The sequence below is a fragment of the Oreochromis aureus genome, linkage group 9 (assembly GCF_013358895.1).
Source record: "Oreochromis aureus strain Israel breed Guangdong linkage group 9, ZZ_aureus, whole genome shotgun sequence".
In the NCBI taxonomy this organism is placed as follows: domain Eukaryota; kingdom Metazoa; phylum Chordata; class Actinopteri; order Cichliformes; family Cichlidae; genus Oreochromis; species Oreochromis aureus.
Genome location: NC_052950.1, coordinates 25,553,301 through 25,570,073, shown reverse-complemented (window position 1 = coordinate 25,570,073; position 16,773 = coordinate 25,553,301). Strand labels below are relative to the sequence as shown.

Sequence of the window (16,773 nt, the reverse complement as noted above, 5' to 3'; positions counted from 1 at the left end):
AAATAAAAAGATATTCTGTCTTTGATGAATTCATTGTAGTTTGCAGTTGATCGGGCTATTACAGAATCACACTTTTAATCTTCACTTTAGTCTTAAAAAGATACTAGTATATTGGATGATATAAACATACAGGAACAGCAAAAAGAATGTATATCTGTATGTAAGGACTCGCATTTGACTCTAAGTATTCTAGATTTAAATGCAAGGCCATCTGTCCAACAGCTAAAGCAGTGGTTCCCAAACTTTTTTTGCTGGGCCCCCCTTGTTTAACAAGAAAAATGTTCGCGCCCCCCCACCCCCGCGCGTGCACGCGCGCACGCACACGCACAAACACATCCTTCAACCACACACACCCATATTTTGCTCCATTGCGGTTTATTTCACACCTCAAACATTTATTAAACAATTAAGCAAATACAAATAATCTGCAATAAATTACAGGTAGTAAGAAAATAAACTACCAACTCTTTTACGCTCCGTCCGCACCTACACGGGTATTTTTGAACGCGCAGCTGTTTCGGGCACATGTAAACGGCGTATCGAATCACCGAGAACGGAGATTTTTAAAACTCCTTTTTTTGCGTTTACGTGTGGACAAGGAATACAGAGTTTGTCACGCAATGTCAAAGGTATGTGCCTTTTTCACGTCACACTGTGCGCCACGTTATTGTTTACATGAGATGAATTGCAGAATGGCAGATAGAGACAAAATACTGTTAATCTGACTCTGCAGATTTTACACGCTTACATATACAGGTCATTACTGTCCCTGCATTTAGAAAGGCAGAGGCATCACGGTGTAATTATTTTACATGTAGTTGTTTTTTTCCTGTGTAATAATGTTCAACATTGCTATCAATACATTTTTCAAAAAAACCTCTACAAAATGGGTTCAAAAACATAAACAACTGTGGGATACTGTTTGTCCGTGATTTGAACAGCCCAGCGCTGCTCCCGATGCAGGAAAACTAATTCTGCAGGGAGACCTACCTCAGCACTTGTGCAGGTGAAACCAAAGGGAAGATATGCTTCACCATATTTTCTAGTCTTTGGCTTAGAATGAAGTTGGTTTGGAAACATATTCAGCAATGCTTCATCTCCTGCTTTGCGTTTGTGTGGGCGCCCGTGCTAGCATTGTCCAAGCGTTGTTTTTGTTTTTGTTTTTTTCCTTTTCATGCCGCGCCCCCCCTGCAATAGCTCTGCGCCCCCCCTAGGGGGCGGGCCCCACACTTTGGGAACCACTGAGCTAAAGCAACCGGACAAGGATCCCATGTACAGCAGCAACTCTACAACAGATTATAGCAAATTATTGCAATGATCCAAACCACAATCCAACTTTAATGCAGGACTTTGTAAATGCTGTTTTCAAACCTCAGTGACCTGGGCTGTAAGGTTGTCGAGAAGAGATGGTAAAAATTACTCTACATTATTGTGAGAGACTGATAAACTCAAACAGAAACTTATTTCATCAAGCTATTACTCTTAAAGCTGATTCTACAAGCTTCTGAATCATGGGGTATACTTTTAACACACTTCTCCTCCATTTTGGCTTCAGTTTTGTTAAATAAATAATGACACATTGGAATAAGTTCAGCTGAGGCCATGACATTTTGTTATGTACTGATATATTAGAAACATTAGAACTGAAAGAGGATGTACCTCCTTCTTCTTCTTCTTTTTTTTTAAATATGACTTTACTTTTTTTTTTTTTCTACGGTGTTGCTGAAATTTTTTAAGAAAGTGTTTTGTAAAACTCATGTGCTGTCCAATAAATATTTTATATGAAGAATTGTTTTAACTCGTTTTGCATAAGAAATTATTTAGGATTCACAATATTAATTACATTATCACACCTTCGTGATTTATTTCTTTTTTTTTTTTGCATTGTTGTCATAGTATTATGGACAACAGACATTTCATGACACAAAGTGTATAAATAGTAACAGAAAACTGCAGCGTCTAGTTTAGTTCCCTCTTTAGAGATAAAAAAATAGACACAGTTTCACAGAATTTGGCCCCTTTCTGAGAAATTGGAGCATATTTGTCACTTTGTGACTTAGATTAAAATAACTTTTCACAGGCCAGTTTTTTTTCACAGCACCTACATAAAAATATTTATATAATTCCTAGCACAGATCAAATAAATAGTATAGGCATAGTATGTCCAAACACACCCATTAAAAAGCATGAAATATAATGACATAATGGCAACTTTGTAGCTTGAGAGTTAAAATCCTGAATGCTCATGAAATGTCTGCATGCTGTTAGTGTTTTATGGACAAACAAGGGATATGAAAGATTGTCCAAAACTGTAAATATAATTCCAATTTATTTCAACCTGGTGCATTCCTCCATTAATGTATCTGTTGTTCTTTAGGTCATATGAACCTGGCTGCCTCCATTTTTGCCAGGTATGAGGCTATGACAGAATCCCATAATAAATCCCAATAAAAGATACTATCATATTGTATAACTCAAACAAACAGGAACAGCAAAAGGAATGTACCAAAGTATTCCGAGTCAAATGCGAGGCCATCTGTCCAACAGCTAACAGGACAAGGATCCAAGGACAAGGAATTCACATAATGACAAGTTTGTGTATTGAAAACTACACAATTTTCCTGGATTTCTACATCAGAGGTGGTAAGTACAGCATTAACATAAGTCATAGAACTATAAAGGACGGTAGATTTTTTTTACACAACAACGTTCTCTTTTGTCGTTTTGACATCGGGGCAGTCAGCTTTCCAGCTGCTTCTGCACTCCACACTTCTCTCTATTTTCATGTCCCAGCGTCACTGAAAAATGGGAGAACCTGATTACTGAGTGGCAGCAGCTGCCCTGCCAGCCAGACTAGCACTGCCCCTTGAGCCTGCTATACCACCCTCCGCTGCAGTGGAGCCAGGGACCACACCCCCACAGACAGACATTAGTCAGAAATGTACCAGGTTAAAATAAACTTCAATTATCCTTTAAAGTACTATTCCTCTCATATGTAAGTCATCGTCATATATTCACAGGAAGGGCCTGACCACAGGTATGGAAAACAAAAGACACACTTCCTGTATACAGAGTTGAAGTAGAGGACATGGATACTGTGACTTCACTCAGTGGTTTTAATGTGTTCATTGGTCAAGCTGAGGATTTTTCTTTAATATGAAACCGCACATGATAAATGTGGCTCTTGATGTAAAACTGACAGATTTACTTTTAGTCACTGGATTAGCTACTAGCTTCCCATAGTCACAAAGGGTATAGTTTACCTCTTTATTTAAAACGATTACATTTAAAGATGTTTCCTGTTTTGCCTTCATAGCCCATTGGTTCAGCTCTTTGTGTGTATTTATAGCCCTGTCACTTGTCAGCCCACCCTGTTTACCAACCTGTTCTCCTGCCTTTCCTACATCATTTCAGCACTTCGTGCTTCATGTCTCATTCCTTGGTCACTTTGTCTCTTTGATTTGCTGTTGGATTGGATTATCTACCACAGTTTTTTTTTTTTTCAACAAGTCTTCATTTAACTTCAGTAAGTTTTTTCAAAGATTTCATTTGTTCTTCACGCCTCTGTGTGGGTCCAAATCTGAATTAAGCTACAAATGTATGACAACTAGGGTTGGAACAGTAGCCTTATTATTTATTTATGTGTTCACTTTATGCAATTATATTTCTTTTTATTGCTTTATGTCGAGGTTCACATGAAATATCACATATGTTAATTATGGTTTTAGACTTCTGGAGACTGCTTCATATTGATTTTAAGAAACTTGTGCTGTAAAATGTATTTCTGTTTTAGTAAATCTGGAAGGTGCAATAGAAATAGGAGAGGCTGGTAATAGTCTCAGAATGAGTAATATTTGTCAAAATCTGTTGCAAAAATTGGCAACAAAGTCTTACCCACGCCTCGTTTCTTTATTATGGTCCTTTTAAGGACAAAGACTTTCTTGTACTTTCTTTTTTAAATAGTCTTGAGCAGCAGTTTTTTGTGCTTTCTGAAGGGCTTTAAATGTTCTTCTTTGGACATTAGCAGCTTTTTTTATTCATTTTCCTTCCAGTCTTTGTACCCGACTTTTTCAGAGTTTTTTGCTTCTTTTTTATGGTTAACTCACTTAACACTGACCTATGACACATTCAAGGAAGAAAAAGGCGCCTAGCTCTGTCTACACAAAACAGACAGCTGAGCAAAGGACTCATTTTAAATTGGTTCTCTGTTACTGGCTGTTTCCAAAAAACACAATTTGTTCCCATTTCTTTAGTTGAATCTTTGAAAAATGTCAAAGGAACCACAGTTTGACTGGCACAAATTGTATTTTTGCACCAGTAAGGAGACTCCCAAAGAGCTACTAGCTGAATACTTGACACATCTCAGCCGGCTGTGCAGCATGTCTTTGAAAATTTGAGACAGTTAGTAAAACTATGTACATCCTATGAACAGTATCTAAAAGTCATGTCTGTACGAAACTGAAAAAAAGGGTTGATGTGAAGAACCAATTCTTGAGGAAGAGAAAGCGTGAGAAACGGCTGACAAATTACACAAGAAGAACTGAAGAACTGGACTGAAAATCAGTTGCTACAGGTCTTATGAAATGATGACTGCAGATTTTTAAAATGTGGTTCACATTGTCAGTATGTACAGAGGAGGTCAGGAGAGATACAACAAGGAGTGTCTACAGCCATCTGTAAAACAGAGTAAAGGTTCTGTTATGATTTGGGTACCTCAAGAATTTGATCCATCCTGTAGTACCATACAGAAACATCTTATTTGCAACACTTCATTTTTCAGCATGACAGTGATCCAAAAGTCCACTGCCAGTGGAGTAAAGCAGTAAAGCAGAATAGAAAAAAACACAGAGGGGAACAGTACAGTCATGCACTGGCCTTTACAGAGCCTCAACATCGTTCCTGAAGGCTACTTAGATAAGTTATGAAAAAGCTTGCCTAAAAGAGTTTGGGCTTGTTGAAGTATAAAGGGGGGTCAGACCAAACATCAACTTTCAATAATTAGGTGGACCTAGTTCCATTTTCCTGGTAAAATATCAAGAAATGAGGAGTGACTCAAGATAAAGATCAAGATACATCTTACTCCATTAAACACTTCAAGCCTGCATGCACACCATATTTTGAAGATGTCTAAACTTCTCCAAATCTTCTCTTGGCTACTTTCACTTTTTTTTCTAATATTAAAATAGGACAGAAATAACAGATAGAAGTTGGTGGAAAGTGTCCAGTACAACACAAAGATTTCTGGATGATAGTTCCATCCTAATGTGACACAGCGCATGTCATAAATTTGGAATAAAGAGGTCTTGATGCATTTTTGTATTGGTTGTAAGATGAATAAGATATTTTTTACTCTTTGCAGTTTGTTTTCTAATTGATTCCTTAATTTTTGTTTCTTTTTGTTTTTGGCTTCCCAGGATTGTCTGAGGCAGTTAAATTCAGTGGACTATGGACAGTGGACTATAGTTTATATTTTCTGGTTGTCTGCGCTGGGCTTTCCTGTTTGTTACAAAGATTAAAAATGGATCCTGGATTGGAAGAGGAACAAACCAAATTAGAAAGAGGAACAAAATGTTGCAAATCATGCATTATTTTTTACATGCTGTGCATCATCAATTTCACTGCACCAGTTGATGGATTTTCCCTGAAGACTTGCAGAATCAGCTACAGTACGGCCATATGCATCGGGAGTAAACTCAGAGCTGTTCCTGGAGATATTCCCTCAACTGTGACAGGCCTTGATTTATCTTCTAACAGAATTTCAACAATACATGCATCAGACTTCAAAGATCTAGTAAATTTGACGTGGTTAGACCTTAATATCAACAACATTTCACAGATAGAAAGTGATGCGTTTGCCGGTCTAAGTTCTCTTAAGACATTAAATCTAAATAATAACAAACTTGTTACACTGGGAGAAAATGTTTTTGATGGCTTGAGTCGCCTCACTGAGCTAAGAATTAATCGAAATCGCATTAAGCAAGTGGCATCCACATCTTTTAAGTCCATGACAAGTTTAAAACTTCTGGACATTTCTCATAACAAACTGCACCACATTACAAAAGTTCAATTTATATTGCAACATCTGCCACATCTACGGGAGCTGGTAATAAGCAACAATGATTTAACCACTTTTCAGTCATTTGAACTGACAAACAAATCATTAGAACTTCAGTACCTTGATTTGTCGAAAAATCCCCTCGCAGTCTTCAGGATCACTGCCGATGTTTTTCCAAATCTCACCTGGTTTAAAATTGGGAGCCCGGCCAGAAAGAAACAAATGATATGGGACGTGCAAAACAAGACATTTCTAAGTCGTGTTACTACTCTTGACATTAGTGAGCTTCATTTGGGTCTTGGTGACATGGAAAGGTTGTTAGAGTCAGTGAACTCATCATTAACTATTCTGAGAATGAATGCAATGACACATAACCTGACCGCATTGATCAACATTTCCTGCACCATCCCAACAATGAGGACTCTGCAGCTTGAGCAATAAGCTCAGCTTTGTTAATGCATACTTGTTTAAGTTGTGTATTAATGTAACTGAGTTAGTTTTGACAGACAACAAAATAAAATATATCCATGATGATGCTTTCAGATCCCTTAAAATTTAAGGATTTTAACGCTGAGTAAAACAGACTTCCATTGGTTCCAGCTGCAACAAGGAATCTACCAACTCTTTCAGAGCTGGATCTCAGCACCAATAACATCAGCACACTGGACTGCCATGATTTCACCAATCAGACAAAGCTCAGAAAGCTTTATCTTTATCAGAATTCAATCACAGCTCTGAAACCGTGTCTTTTCAAGGATTTAAAAGGATTAGAAACTCTAAAATTACAGACAAACCAAATAACTAAATTGAACGGTGCTTTCAAAGAACATTTGCCAAACCTTACACAGCTGCATTTGAATGGAAACAAACTCACTGCGATCAAAAAGGATGCATTTAAAGGCTTGCACTCCCTCCAGAACTTGTCATTACACCAAAACGAAATAAAAGTACTTGAAAGTAAGAGTTTCAGTGGACTGGCAAATCTGACCCAAATTAATCTACAAAATAATGATATTTCACAAGATGAACTAAACAAAGATGTTTTCAGTCCTCTGATTAATTTAAGAAGACTGGATTTGAGTGAAAATCACATCAATTACAAGAAAAGTAGAAATTTGCCTGATCCTCCATTTTCTCAGCTGTCCCATCTGGAGGAACTGCTTGTTTTTTCACAACACCACAGGTTGCATAGTTATCTGCCTGTAAACTTTTTGCAAGGTTTGACCAATCTTTTGAGTTTCAAAGCCAGGAATATCCGTATTGCGTCTCTGGACAAAGACACCTTTGTTTACACGCCACAGCTGCAATTACTTGAACTTTCTTCAAATGAACTTAAAGAACTCCCTCCAGATCTGTTTTTCCCAATTCCAAACCTTAAAAGCCTTTACATATCCAGGACAGCTCTTTACTCTCTGGACTTCCTTATAGATGCCAATCTCACAAAGCTGGAGTTTCTACAGGCAAGACAGAATTTATATTCAGTTATCCGCAGAGAATATATAAAATCCCTACCAGCTCTGACTTATCTGGACCTTCAGGGCAATGGATTCACCTGCAACTGTGATAACAGCTGGTTTCTCTCATGGGCAATAAATGACAGCAAAACTCAAGTTTATGATGCATATAACTTTACGTGCAACTATCCAAAAGAATTCAAAAGTAAGAAGCTGTTGGACTTGGACACCAGCTCCTGCTCAGCTAACACTGACTTTATTTGCTTTGTTCTCACCACGTGTACAATCCTATGCTTCATGGTGGTGTCCTTCACTTACCATTTCATGGGGTTGCAGCTGGTCTATGCCTATTACCTGTTCATAGCTTGGCTCTTTGATAAAAAGAACAAAAACAAGAAAACTCCTCATCAGTACGACGCCTTTATCTCCTATAACACCCACGATGAGCCTTGGGTCATTGACAAGCTCTTACCAAAACTGGAAGGAGAACAGGGCTGGAGACTGTGTCTACACCATCGAGACTTTGAACCAGGTGAGATGCAGGTTTGAACTAAAGTTAAATATTAATGGCTTGACAAGTGGGATGTCTCTTAAAATTGTGTGTTTGTCAGTATCTTTGTTTAATCCAAACTAAATTATTAGATTCAGTACATTTTCTAGAATGCTTTTAGAAAACTTTAGCATCATTTGACTTATGCAATTATGTTTGAAGTGGCAGTTAGTGCAATTATATAATCAAAATTCAATTCAATTCAATTTTATTTATATAGCGCCAAATCACAACAAAAGTCGCCTCAAGGCGCTTTATATTGTACAGTAGATAGCACAATAATAAATACAGAGAAAAACCCAACAATCATATGACCCCCTATGAGCAAGCACTTTGGCGACAGTGGTAAGGAAAAACTCCTTTTAACAGGAAGAAACCTCCGGCAGAACCAGGCTCAGGGAGGCGGCCATCTGCTGCGACCGGTTGGGGTGAAAGAAGGAAAACAGGATGAAAGACATGCTGTGGAAGAGAGACAGAGATTAATAACAGATATGATTCGATGCAGAGAGGTCTATTAACACATAGTGAGTGAGAAAGGTGAGTGGAAGGAAAAACTCAATGCATCATGGGAATCCCGGCAGCCTACGTCTATTGCAGCATAACTAAGGGAGGATTCAGGGTCACCTGGTCCAGCCCTAACTATATGCTTTAGCAAAAAGGAAAGTTTTAAGCCTAATCTTGAAAGTAGAGATAGTGTCTGTCTCCCGAATCCAAACTGGAAGTTGGTTCCACAGAAGAGGGCCTGAAAACTGAAGGCTCTGCCTCCCATTCTACTTTTAAATACTCTAGGAACAACAAGTAGGCCTGCAGTGCAAGAGCGAAGTGCTCTAATAGGGTGATATGGTACTACAAGGTCATTAAGATAAGATGGGGCCTGATTATTTAAGACCTTGTATGTGAGGAGCAGGATTTTGAATTCAATTCTGGATTTAACAGGAAGCCAATGAAGGAAGCCAAAACAGGAGAAATATGCTCTCTCTTTCTAGTCCCTGTCAGTACTCTTGCTGCAGCATTTTGGATTAGCTGAAGGCTTTTCAGCGAGTTTTAGGACATCCTGATAATAAAGAATTACAGTAGTCCAGCCTGGAAGTAATAAATGCATGAACTACTTTTTTTCAGCATCACTCTGAGACAGGATATTTCTAATTTTAGAGATGTTGCGCAAATGGAAGAAAGCAGTCTTACATATTTGTTTAATATGTGCATTGAAGGACATGTCCTGGTCAAAAATGACTCAAGGTTTCTCACAGTGTTACTGGAGGCCAGGGTAATGCCATCCAGAGTAAGAATCTGCTTAGATACCATATTTCTAAGATTTTCAGGGCCGAGTACAATAACCTCAGTTTTATCTGAATTAAGAAGCAGAAAGTTAGCGGCCATCCAGGTCTTTATGTCTTTAAGACATTCCTGCAGTTTAACTAATTGGTCTGTGATACCTGGCTTCATGGATAGATAGAGCTGCGTGTCATCTGCATAGCAGTGAAAATTTATGCTATGTCTTCTAATGATGCTGCCTAGGGAAGCATGTATAATGTAAATAGAATTGGTCCTAGCACTGAACCCTGTGGAACACCATAATTGACCTTAGTGTGTGAAGAGGACTCTCCATTTACATGTACAAATTGGAGTCTATTAGATAGATATGATACAAACCACTGCAGTGCAGTACCTGTAATACCTACAGCATGTTCTAATCGCTCTAATAGGATAAAATGGTCAACAGTATCGAGCGCTGCACTGAGGTCTAGCAGGACAAGCACAGAGATGAGTCCACTGTCAGAGGCCATAAGAAGATCATTTGTAACCTTCACTAAAGCTGTTTCTGTGCTGTGATGAGCTCTGAAACCTGACTGAAACTCTTCAAATAAGCCATTCCTCTGCAGATGATCAGTTAGCTGTTTGACAACTACTCTTTCAAGGATTTTTGATATGAAAGGAAGGTTGGAGATTGGCCTATAATTAGCTAAGACAGCTGGGTCTAGAGATGGCTTTTTAAGTAAAGGTTTAACTACAGCCACCTTGAAGGCCTGTGGTACATAGCCGATTATTAGAGATAGGTTGATCATATTTAAGATTGAAGCATTAATTAATGGCAGGACTTCTTTGAGCAGTTTTGTAGGAATGGGGTCTAAAAGACACGTTGATGGTTTGGAGGAATTAATTATTGAAGTTAACTCAGAAAGATCAATTGGAGAAAAAAAGAGTCTAACTTAACATCGATGGTACTAAAAGTAGCTGTAGACGATATTACATCTGTGGGATGATTATTGGTAATTTTTCTCTAATGATAAAAATTTTATTTGTGAAGAAGTTCATGAAGTCATTACTAGTTAACGTTAAAGGGATTGTTGGCTCAGTAGAGCTCTGACTTTTGTCAGCCTGGCTACAGTGCTGAAGAGAAACCTGGGGTTGTTCTTATTTTCTTCAATCAGTGACGAATAGTAAGATGTTCTGGCTTTGCGGAGGGCTTTCTTATAAAGCAGCAAACTATTTCTCCAGGCTAAATGATGATCCTCTAAATTTGTGACACGCCATTTCCTCTCCAGCTTACGAGTTATCTGCTTTAGGCTACGTGTTTGAGAATTATACCACGGAGTCAGGGACTTTGGATTTGAGGCCTTAGTTTTCACAGGAGCTACAGTATCCAGAGTCGCATGCGTAGTGAGAAGGTAAAATTATTAACAAGATAATCGACCTCTGTTGGAGTAGCGTTCAGATAGCTGCTCTGCTCTATGTTGGTACAGGGCATTGAAGATGATAACAGTGGGTGGATTATATTCTTAAACTTAGTTACAGCACTTTCAGAAAGACATCTACTTTGATAAAGTCTACTCTCCACTGCTGTGTAATCAATTATTGTAAATGTAAATGTTATCAGGAAATGATCAGACAGCAGAGGGTTTTCAGGAAACACTGTTAAATGTTCAGTTTCTATGCCATACGTTAAAACAAGATCTAGAGTGTGATTAAAGTGGTGGGTGGGTTCTTTTACATTTTGAGAGAAGCCAGTTGAGTCTAATAACAGATTAAATGCGATGTTGAGGCTGTCATTTTAGCATCTACATGGATGTTAAAATCACCCACAATAATTATTTTATCTGAGCTGAGCACTAAATCAGATAAAAGTCTGAGAAATCAGAGAGAAACTCTGTGTAAGGCCCAGGTGGACGATAGATGATAACAAGTAAGACTGGTTTCTGAGTTTTACAGCTGGGGTGGACGAGGCTAAGCATCAGGCTTTCAAATGAATTAAAAGTCTGTCTTGGTCTTTCGTTAATTAATAGGCTGGTGTGAAAAATTGCTGCCACACCGCCCCCTCGGCCTGTGCTTCGAGATTTCTGGTAGTTAGAATGACTCGGGGTGTTGATTCATTTAAACTAACATACTCATCCTGCTGCAACCAGGTTTCTGTAAGGCAGAGTAAATCGATTTGTTGATCAATTATTAAGTCATGTACTAACAGAGACTTGGAGGAGAGAGACCTAATATTTAATAATCCACATTTCACTGTTTTACTCTTTGGTTCAGATGTGGATACTGTATTGTTCTTTCTTTGTGATTTTTTATGTTTAAGTTGTTTATTGCTGGTTTTTGGTTTGTTTTTTGTCTTTTTGGGAGCTGACACAGTCTCAATGGAGATGGGTTTTTGGGGGGTTAGCAGGAGGAAAGAAGCTGCAGAGAGGCGTGTAAGACTGCAACTCTGCTTCCTGGTCCCAACTCTGGATAGTCATATTTTGGGGGGTTTAATAAAGAGAGACTATCTAACAATTATCTTGTTGGAAGCTTTTGCAGTCAAATGTGTACTTTCACATGTACTCCAGAGGGTGTCACTATACTACTTTACTAAAAAGCTGAGGATACAAACATCATGGTTTTATTACTGGCTGTGTTTTTTCTTCTCTTCATTAGGGAGACCCATCATAGATAACATTACAGATGCCATTTATGGAAGCAGGAAGACCATTTGTGTGATCAGTCGCAAATACCTCGAGAGTGAATGGTGCTCCAGAGAGATCCAGGCAGCCAGGTAACCTGTTGGCGCACCACAAGACTGTAGCAATAACATTAAAATATAAAATTGAAATTGCTTTTATGCTAATGTCAACAATGAGTGGAGACGATGGCACAACCAAAGTTACTGCAAATACAGTGCCATGAAAAAGTATCTGCCCCTTTACTGACTTCTTTTTTTTTTTTTTTTTTGCATATTTGTTACGCTGACATGTTTCAGATTATCAAACAACATTTAATATTGGACACCCAGACCTGTTAAATCAATAATTTACTTAAACAAAACCTGTCTGACAAGGTAAAACATCTCAAACAGCAATTCACCATGCCGAGATGTAAAGAAGCTCAAGAAAGATAAGAAAGTCATTGACGCCTGTCAGTCTGGAAGGGGCTATAAAGACTTTGGGACTCCAGCAAACCATGGTGGGAGCCATTATCCACAAAACTTGGAACAGCAATGAAACTTCCCATGAGTGGCCAGCCTAACAAAATTACTCCACTTTTTATTGGAAGTTACCAGGATGGACAGAATTAGAAATGAGAATATCAGAGAGACAGCTCAGGTTGACCTGTTTGGAGACAAAGTTTGAGAGGCAAGGTTAAGATGGCTTGCATATGTCCAGAGGAGGAATACTGGAAATACTGGACAACGGATGTTGAATATGATGCTGCCAGGCAGGACGAAAAGAGGAATATCACATAGGAGGTTCATGGATGTGAAGGAGGATGTGATGCTTAACTCCATCTACTGTATGTGGCAGAAGAGGATAGGTTGAGATGGAGGCAGATGATCCCCTGTGGTGACCCCTAAAGGGAACAGCTGAAAGTAGAGGACTTGACATGACATGTGTTCCACTATGTGATTTTCTGATCTGTGCAGTACTGTACAGTTATGTTACACCGGCATGCTTAAAATTTTCAGCGATTTTTATTTTGCTAGCTTTTAATTTCCTCTTTAATCTGCCATGTTCACAGGTGTTTTATTTTATTCTCTTTAAACATGTTTATTTCATTTATTTTTGTATTATCTTCATTACTTTACTCTTTTAAAGAAAGTACTTATGCATCCCTTTTCTCCCTCTTATCTTTAGTTTCCGTCTGTTTGATGAGCAGACAGACGTACTCATCCTGGTATTTATGGAGGAGATTCCCAGCTATCTGTTGTCTCCTTACCACCGCATGAGAAAGATGCTAAAGAAGAAAACCTACCTGAGCTGGCCGCGAGCTGGAGAGCACTCCGAGCTGTTCTGGGAGAAACTTTGCCACGCTCTGGAGACCAGAGAAGATCCAGAAGCAAAGACATTACTTCTCACTGTGCCAACTATGCCATGAGGAAAATATAACAATTTTTTTTTTCTCTAGTTTTTTCTCCTTAAGGTTATAGATTTTAATTTAAATTTTTTAATTCCATAATAATAGTTTACAGTGTTCTGATGTTTCATTATTTTTAAAAGTTTTGAGTGTTTCTCCAGCAAATATTTGAAGTTTTACTTACAAAAATGTTGGTTTTAAACAGAACCAGTGAAGCAAGAAACGATGAAACAAATGTCTTTGATAACTTTACTGCAATTTCTTGTTAATCAAAGTATTACAGAGTCAGCATTTTAGGCAGTTAAAATGTTGCACATAATTCACTCAATCATACATCGTCTTATTGCATTACTGAAACAAAGAAGTTCTGCAAGAAGTAAGACACAATGATTGTCAACTGGATATAACTTACATAATAAATGACTGAGAATCATAATGAATATATAAGAGTATCTTACTATATCTATCGTAGATAAAGGAAACAGTATATGTATAATAAATGCAAACAAAGCCTTTTAAACAAGTCTAAAATATAATATCTCTCTTAGTTTAATTACTAAGCTTGTTTAGTCACTGCTGATAGATAACAATGGAAAATCAAATTTCATGCACTGTAAAAGTAATTTCAGTTCTTTTCAAACTTTATTTCAGCCTTCCTCATTAACATGTCTGTTGTTCTTTGGCTTGTGTGAACTTTGCACCCTCTACTTATGTCAGCGTTATTAGATAGGCGGTTCACCCACAGGTTTGTTTCTTGAAGAGTTAGGTAGTTAAAGTTAAGATAACCCATAAAACCATACTGCAACAGATGTACCAAGCTGAGATACATTGGAATTATCCAATTAAACCACTATTTCTCTCATAGGTAACACATTTTGTCCATCTATAAGTGCCTCACCACAGTTCCTAAGAAACAAAGTTTATTAAGACACAAGTTCAGACTTCACAGTCTATGTGAATGAACTGAACTTAAACATATTAATTTATATTTTGTCTTCAAATGTTTTCCTTCATTTGTGATCATATTCCTTCAATTCTGAATATTTTGTTCTATGAATAATTACATTAAATAAATAACATCTTTAATTTATATTCCAGATATACAACAGGAAAAAAAATGATGTTCTTTTGGGTTTCCGATGTTTAACACTAGGATTTAAACCTTTTAAAGAGAGATGTAACCTTATAAATATGGTACTGTACATATTTATCACTGTTTGCTAATCACTATCAGCTAATTTCTTTTTATTTAGGCTCCTTTTGCAGTGTGATTAATTCTTTTTTTTTTTCCCCCGGTGTACAATCAGGACAAAAATTTGACAGCGTGTGGTTGCTTGTGGAGTCCATACAGACAGACATGTGTTTTTATCAAATAACTTGTTTAATAAATTCTCTGACAAATATCAATTACAATGAATATCTCACACTTTCTGAAAATACAGGGTTTTATATTTCATCTTCTTCAGAAAATAAATCAAACAATAACACATATTACAAAATAATGATATTTTGCATTACTTTAAAAAAAGCACAAGGTTTTTTTTGTTGAAGCACTATAGCTTATAGCTCACACATGTATTAAGAATACTACTCTTCCCTGTTTATAAAACAGAACAAATATAAGGAAAGGTCACACAACAAGTTATATTTATGTGTATAATTACTATTATAATAATATTAGTGCAGATAAGAACACTTAAAGAGAGTTTAAGCGGATGTGTTGTTGTTAGGATTTTTTGTTGTTGTTGGTCTTCCTGTTCATTTCACTGCAAAAAAATAAATCAATGAAATAAGATTAGTTTGACTCACTGAGCAGCTGAGAGTGAATATAACGCACAGACAAACAATACACCACAGGGGCATTTATACTTACTCAAAACACTTCATCACTTTCTGGGTCAACGGCTTTGATGGGTCGGCACACACAAACCTTCCCGGAGCATGAAAACTGTTGGGAAAGAGGATGAAAGCAGTCATTTACCCTCAAGATACAGTTTCTCTCCATGGAGTTTCATTCCAGTGTGTTAGCTTGATTATTAACTGCAGAGCGTCCTGAACTTGTCGTGATTGATTTTTAGTCACAGATTAAATGCTGTTTTGCAACTTAAATACACAAGGTTTAGTCAGTCCGAGACACATAGCCATTATCTTTTCACCACAAGGTGAAAAATGTGCAAATAAGATATCATGTTACACAGAATTTATAACCAGACACCAGGATGAAAGATTGGCATTAGCTCTTGCTGTTTTTGTACATTTTTTCAGCCACATTTGCATTTCAGGTGTATCATATAACTGGTTAAGTTTCCTATCTGTAGTCTTTCCTTAAGAATACCACTACTTAAGCTGTCCCACATAAACTGATTGACCAGATATTTACGAGCAGTCTTAATTCATTCCCTAAACTTCTTAAATGCGAGCATTTCTCTTTTTATGTAATAATAATACATTTGAAATATAAACTTTCTATAATCTACACACTTTGTACAGAGTAAACACAATAACTACAAAAATGCACAACTTGCTTAAACTTCAACTTGACTACTTCTTAGCGTTTCAGTTTGTTAGATGTCTTATTTCCTCATGAATCTACCTGCTTTTATCATGCTACGCTTCCATACAAACTGTTATAACTTACATGATGGCGTTGATGTCACAGGCGTTATTGATGCTCTGGATGGTGTAACCCAGAATCCGTTTGCAAGGAGGCTGACGCTTGGAGTACCTCAGGCAGCAGCTCGCTGTAAGCACACACACGCAAAGAATCCACTATAAATCACACTTTTAACTTACTACTGGCAATATTAGTGAAAGTGCATTAAAATATTAACTAGTATGAAATACCTGATTGTGCGCTGTCAAAAAGGTTGATGATAATGACGAGGGAGCACAGAGCTACCATGAGACACGTTTTTCTGCTTGCCATGGTTGATGAGCCAACTCAGAGCGTTCACTCTGCCTTTCTGTGTCTGACGCTGAAAAGGTGTAACACCTGAAGGCGATCAGAGAGAGTGTGACAAGCGCCACTTGGCGATCACTCCTTTAAGTAGGCCACCTCTCGGAAATTCCCGTCGGGCAGGATTGTGTAATCTTTTGTGGGACTGTCAAAACACTGGAAACAGAGCAGGAAATAGAAAAAATTCCAGCTGACCCTGACAACTCCAGAAACATAGTGGGAGGAAATAAAGCTAAAAAAAAAAAAGTTAAACATTGGCAGCCTTAACTATGAGCGGTGGACTGGCACTGGACTCATGTGCAAACTGATTCCCTGAAGAATGAATTCCAAGTGAAAACAGATATCAGGAAAGTACATTTTTAAAGAAGTATTATATGAATATATATCATTTTCTATACAATTGGAATTAGTTTTTGAAACCAAATGCAATGCAAAT

At 37.6% G+C, this 16,773-nt stretch overlaps 2 protein-coding genes across 2 annotated transcripts in view; one reads left to right on the top strand and one right to left on the bottom strand.

The window, feature by feature from the left end:
• The window catches only part of LOC116324432 (toll-like receptor 13), a 42,688-nt gene extending 29,191 nt beyond the window's left edge, over positions 1 to 13,497 (top strand). The window contains exons 2-3 of the mRNA XM_031745025.2: positions 11,969 to 12,086; positions 13,162 to 13,497. Of these exons, the coding sequence (XP_031600885.2) occupies positions 11,969 to 12,086; positions 13,162 to 13,402 (359 nt within the window). The 3' untranslated portion in view covers positions 13,403 to 13,497. The remainder of the gene's footprint in view (positions 1 to 11,968; positions 12,087 to 13,161) is intronic.
• A 119-nt stretch (positions 13,498 to 13,616) lies between these two features.
• Positions 13,617 to 16,525, bottom strand: ccl20b (chemokine (C-C motif) ligand 20b). Its single transcript, XM_031745026.2, has 4 exons — positions 16,226 to 16,525; positions 16,020 to 16,122; positions 15,255 to 15,329; positions 13,617 to 15,147 (listed from the first exon to the last, which is right to left on the bottom strand). Exons 1-4 carry the CDS (start codon positions 16,305 to 16,307, stop codon positions 15,108 to 15,110), a joined length of 300 nt encoding a protein of 99 aa, XP_031600886.2. The 5' UTR covers positions 16,308 to 16,525; the 3' UTR covers positions 13,617 to 15,107.
• Positions 16,526 to 16,773: the final 248 nt, after the last annotated feature.

Coding starts and splice junctions, on each gene's coding strand:
- ccl20b (XM_031745026.2), bottom strand. CDS start 16,307: ATGGCAAGCAGAAAAACGTGTCTCATGGTAGCTCTGTGCTCCCTCGTC. Junction 16,123..16,225: donor TTTTGACAGCGCACAATCAG/GTATTTCATACT, acceptor GTGTGCTTACAG/CGAGCTGCTGCCTGAGGTAC. Junction 15,148..15,254: donor AAAGTGATGAAGTGTTTTGA/GTAAGTATAAAT, acceptor ATTTTTTTGCAG/TGAAATGAACAGGAAGACCA.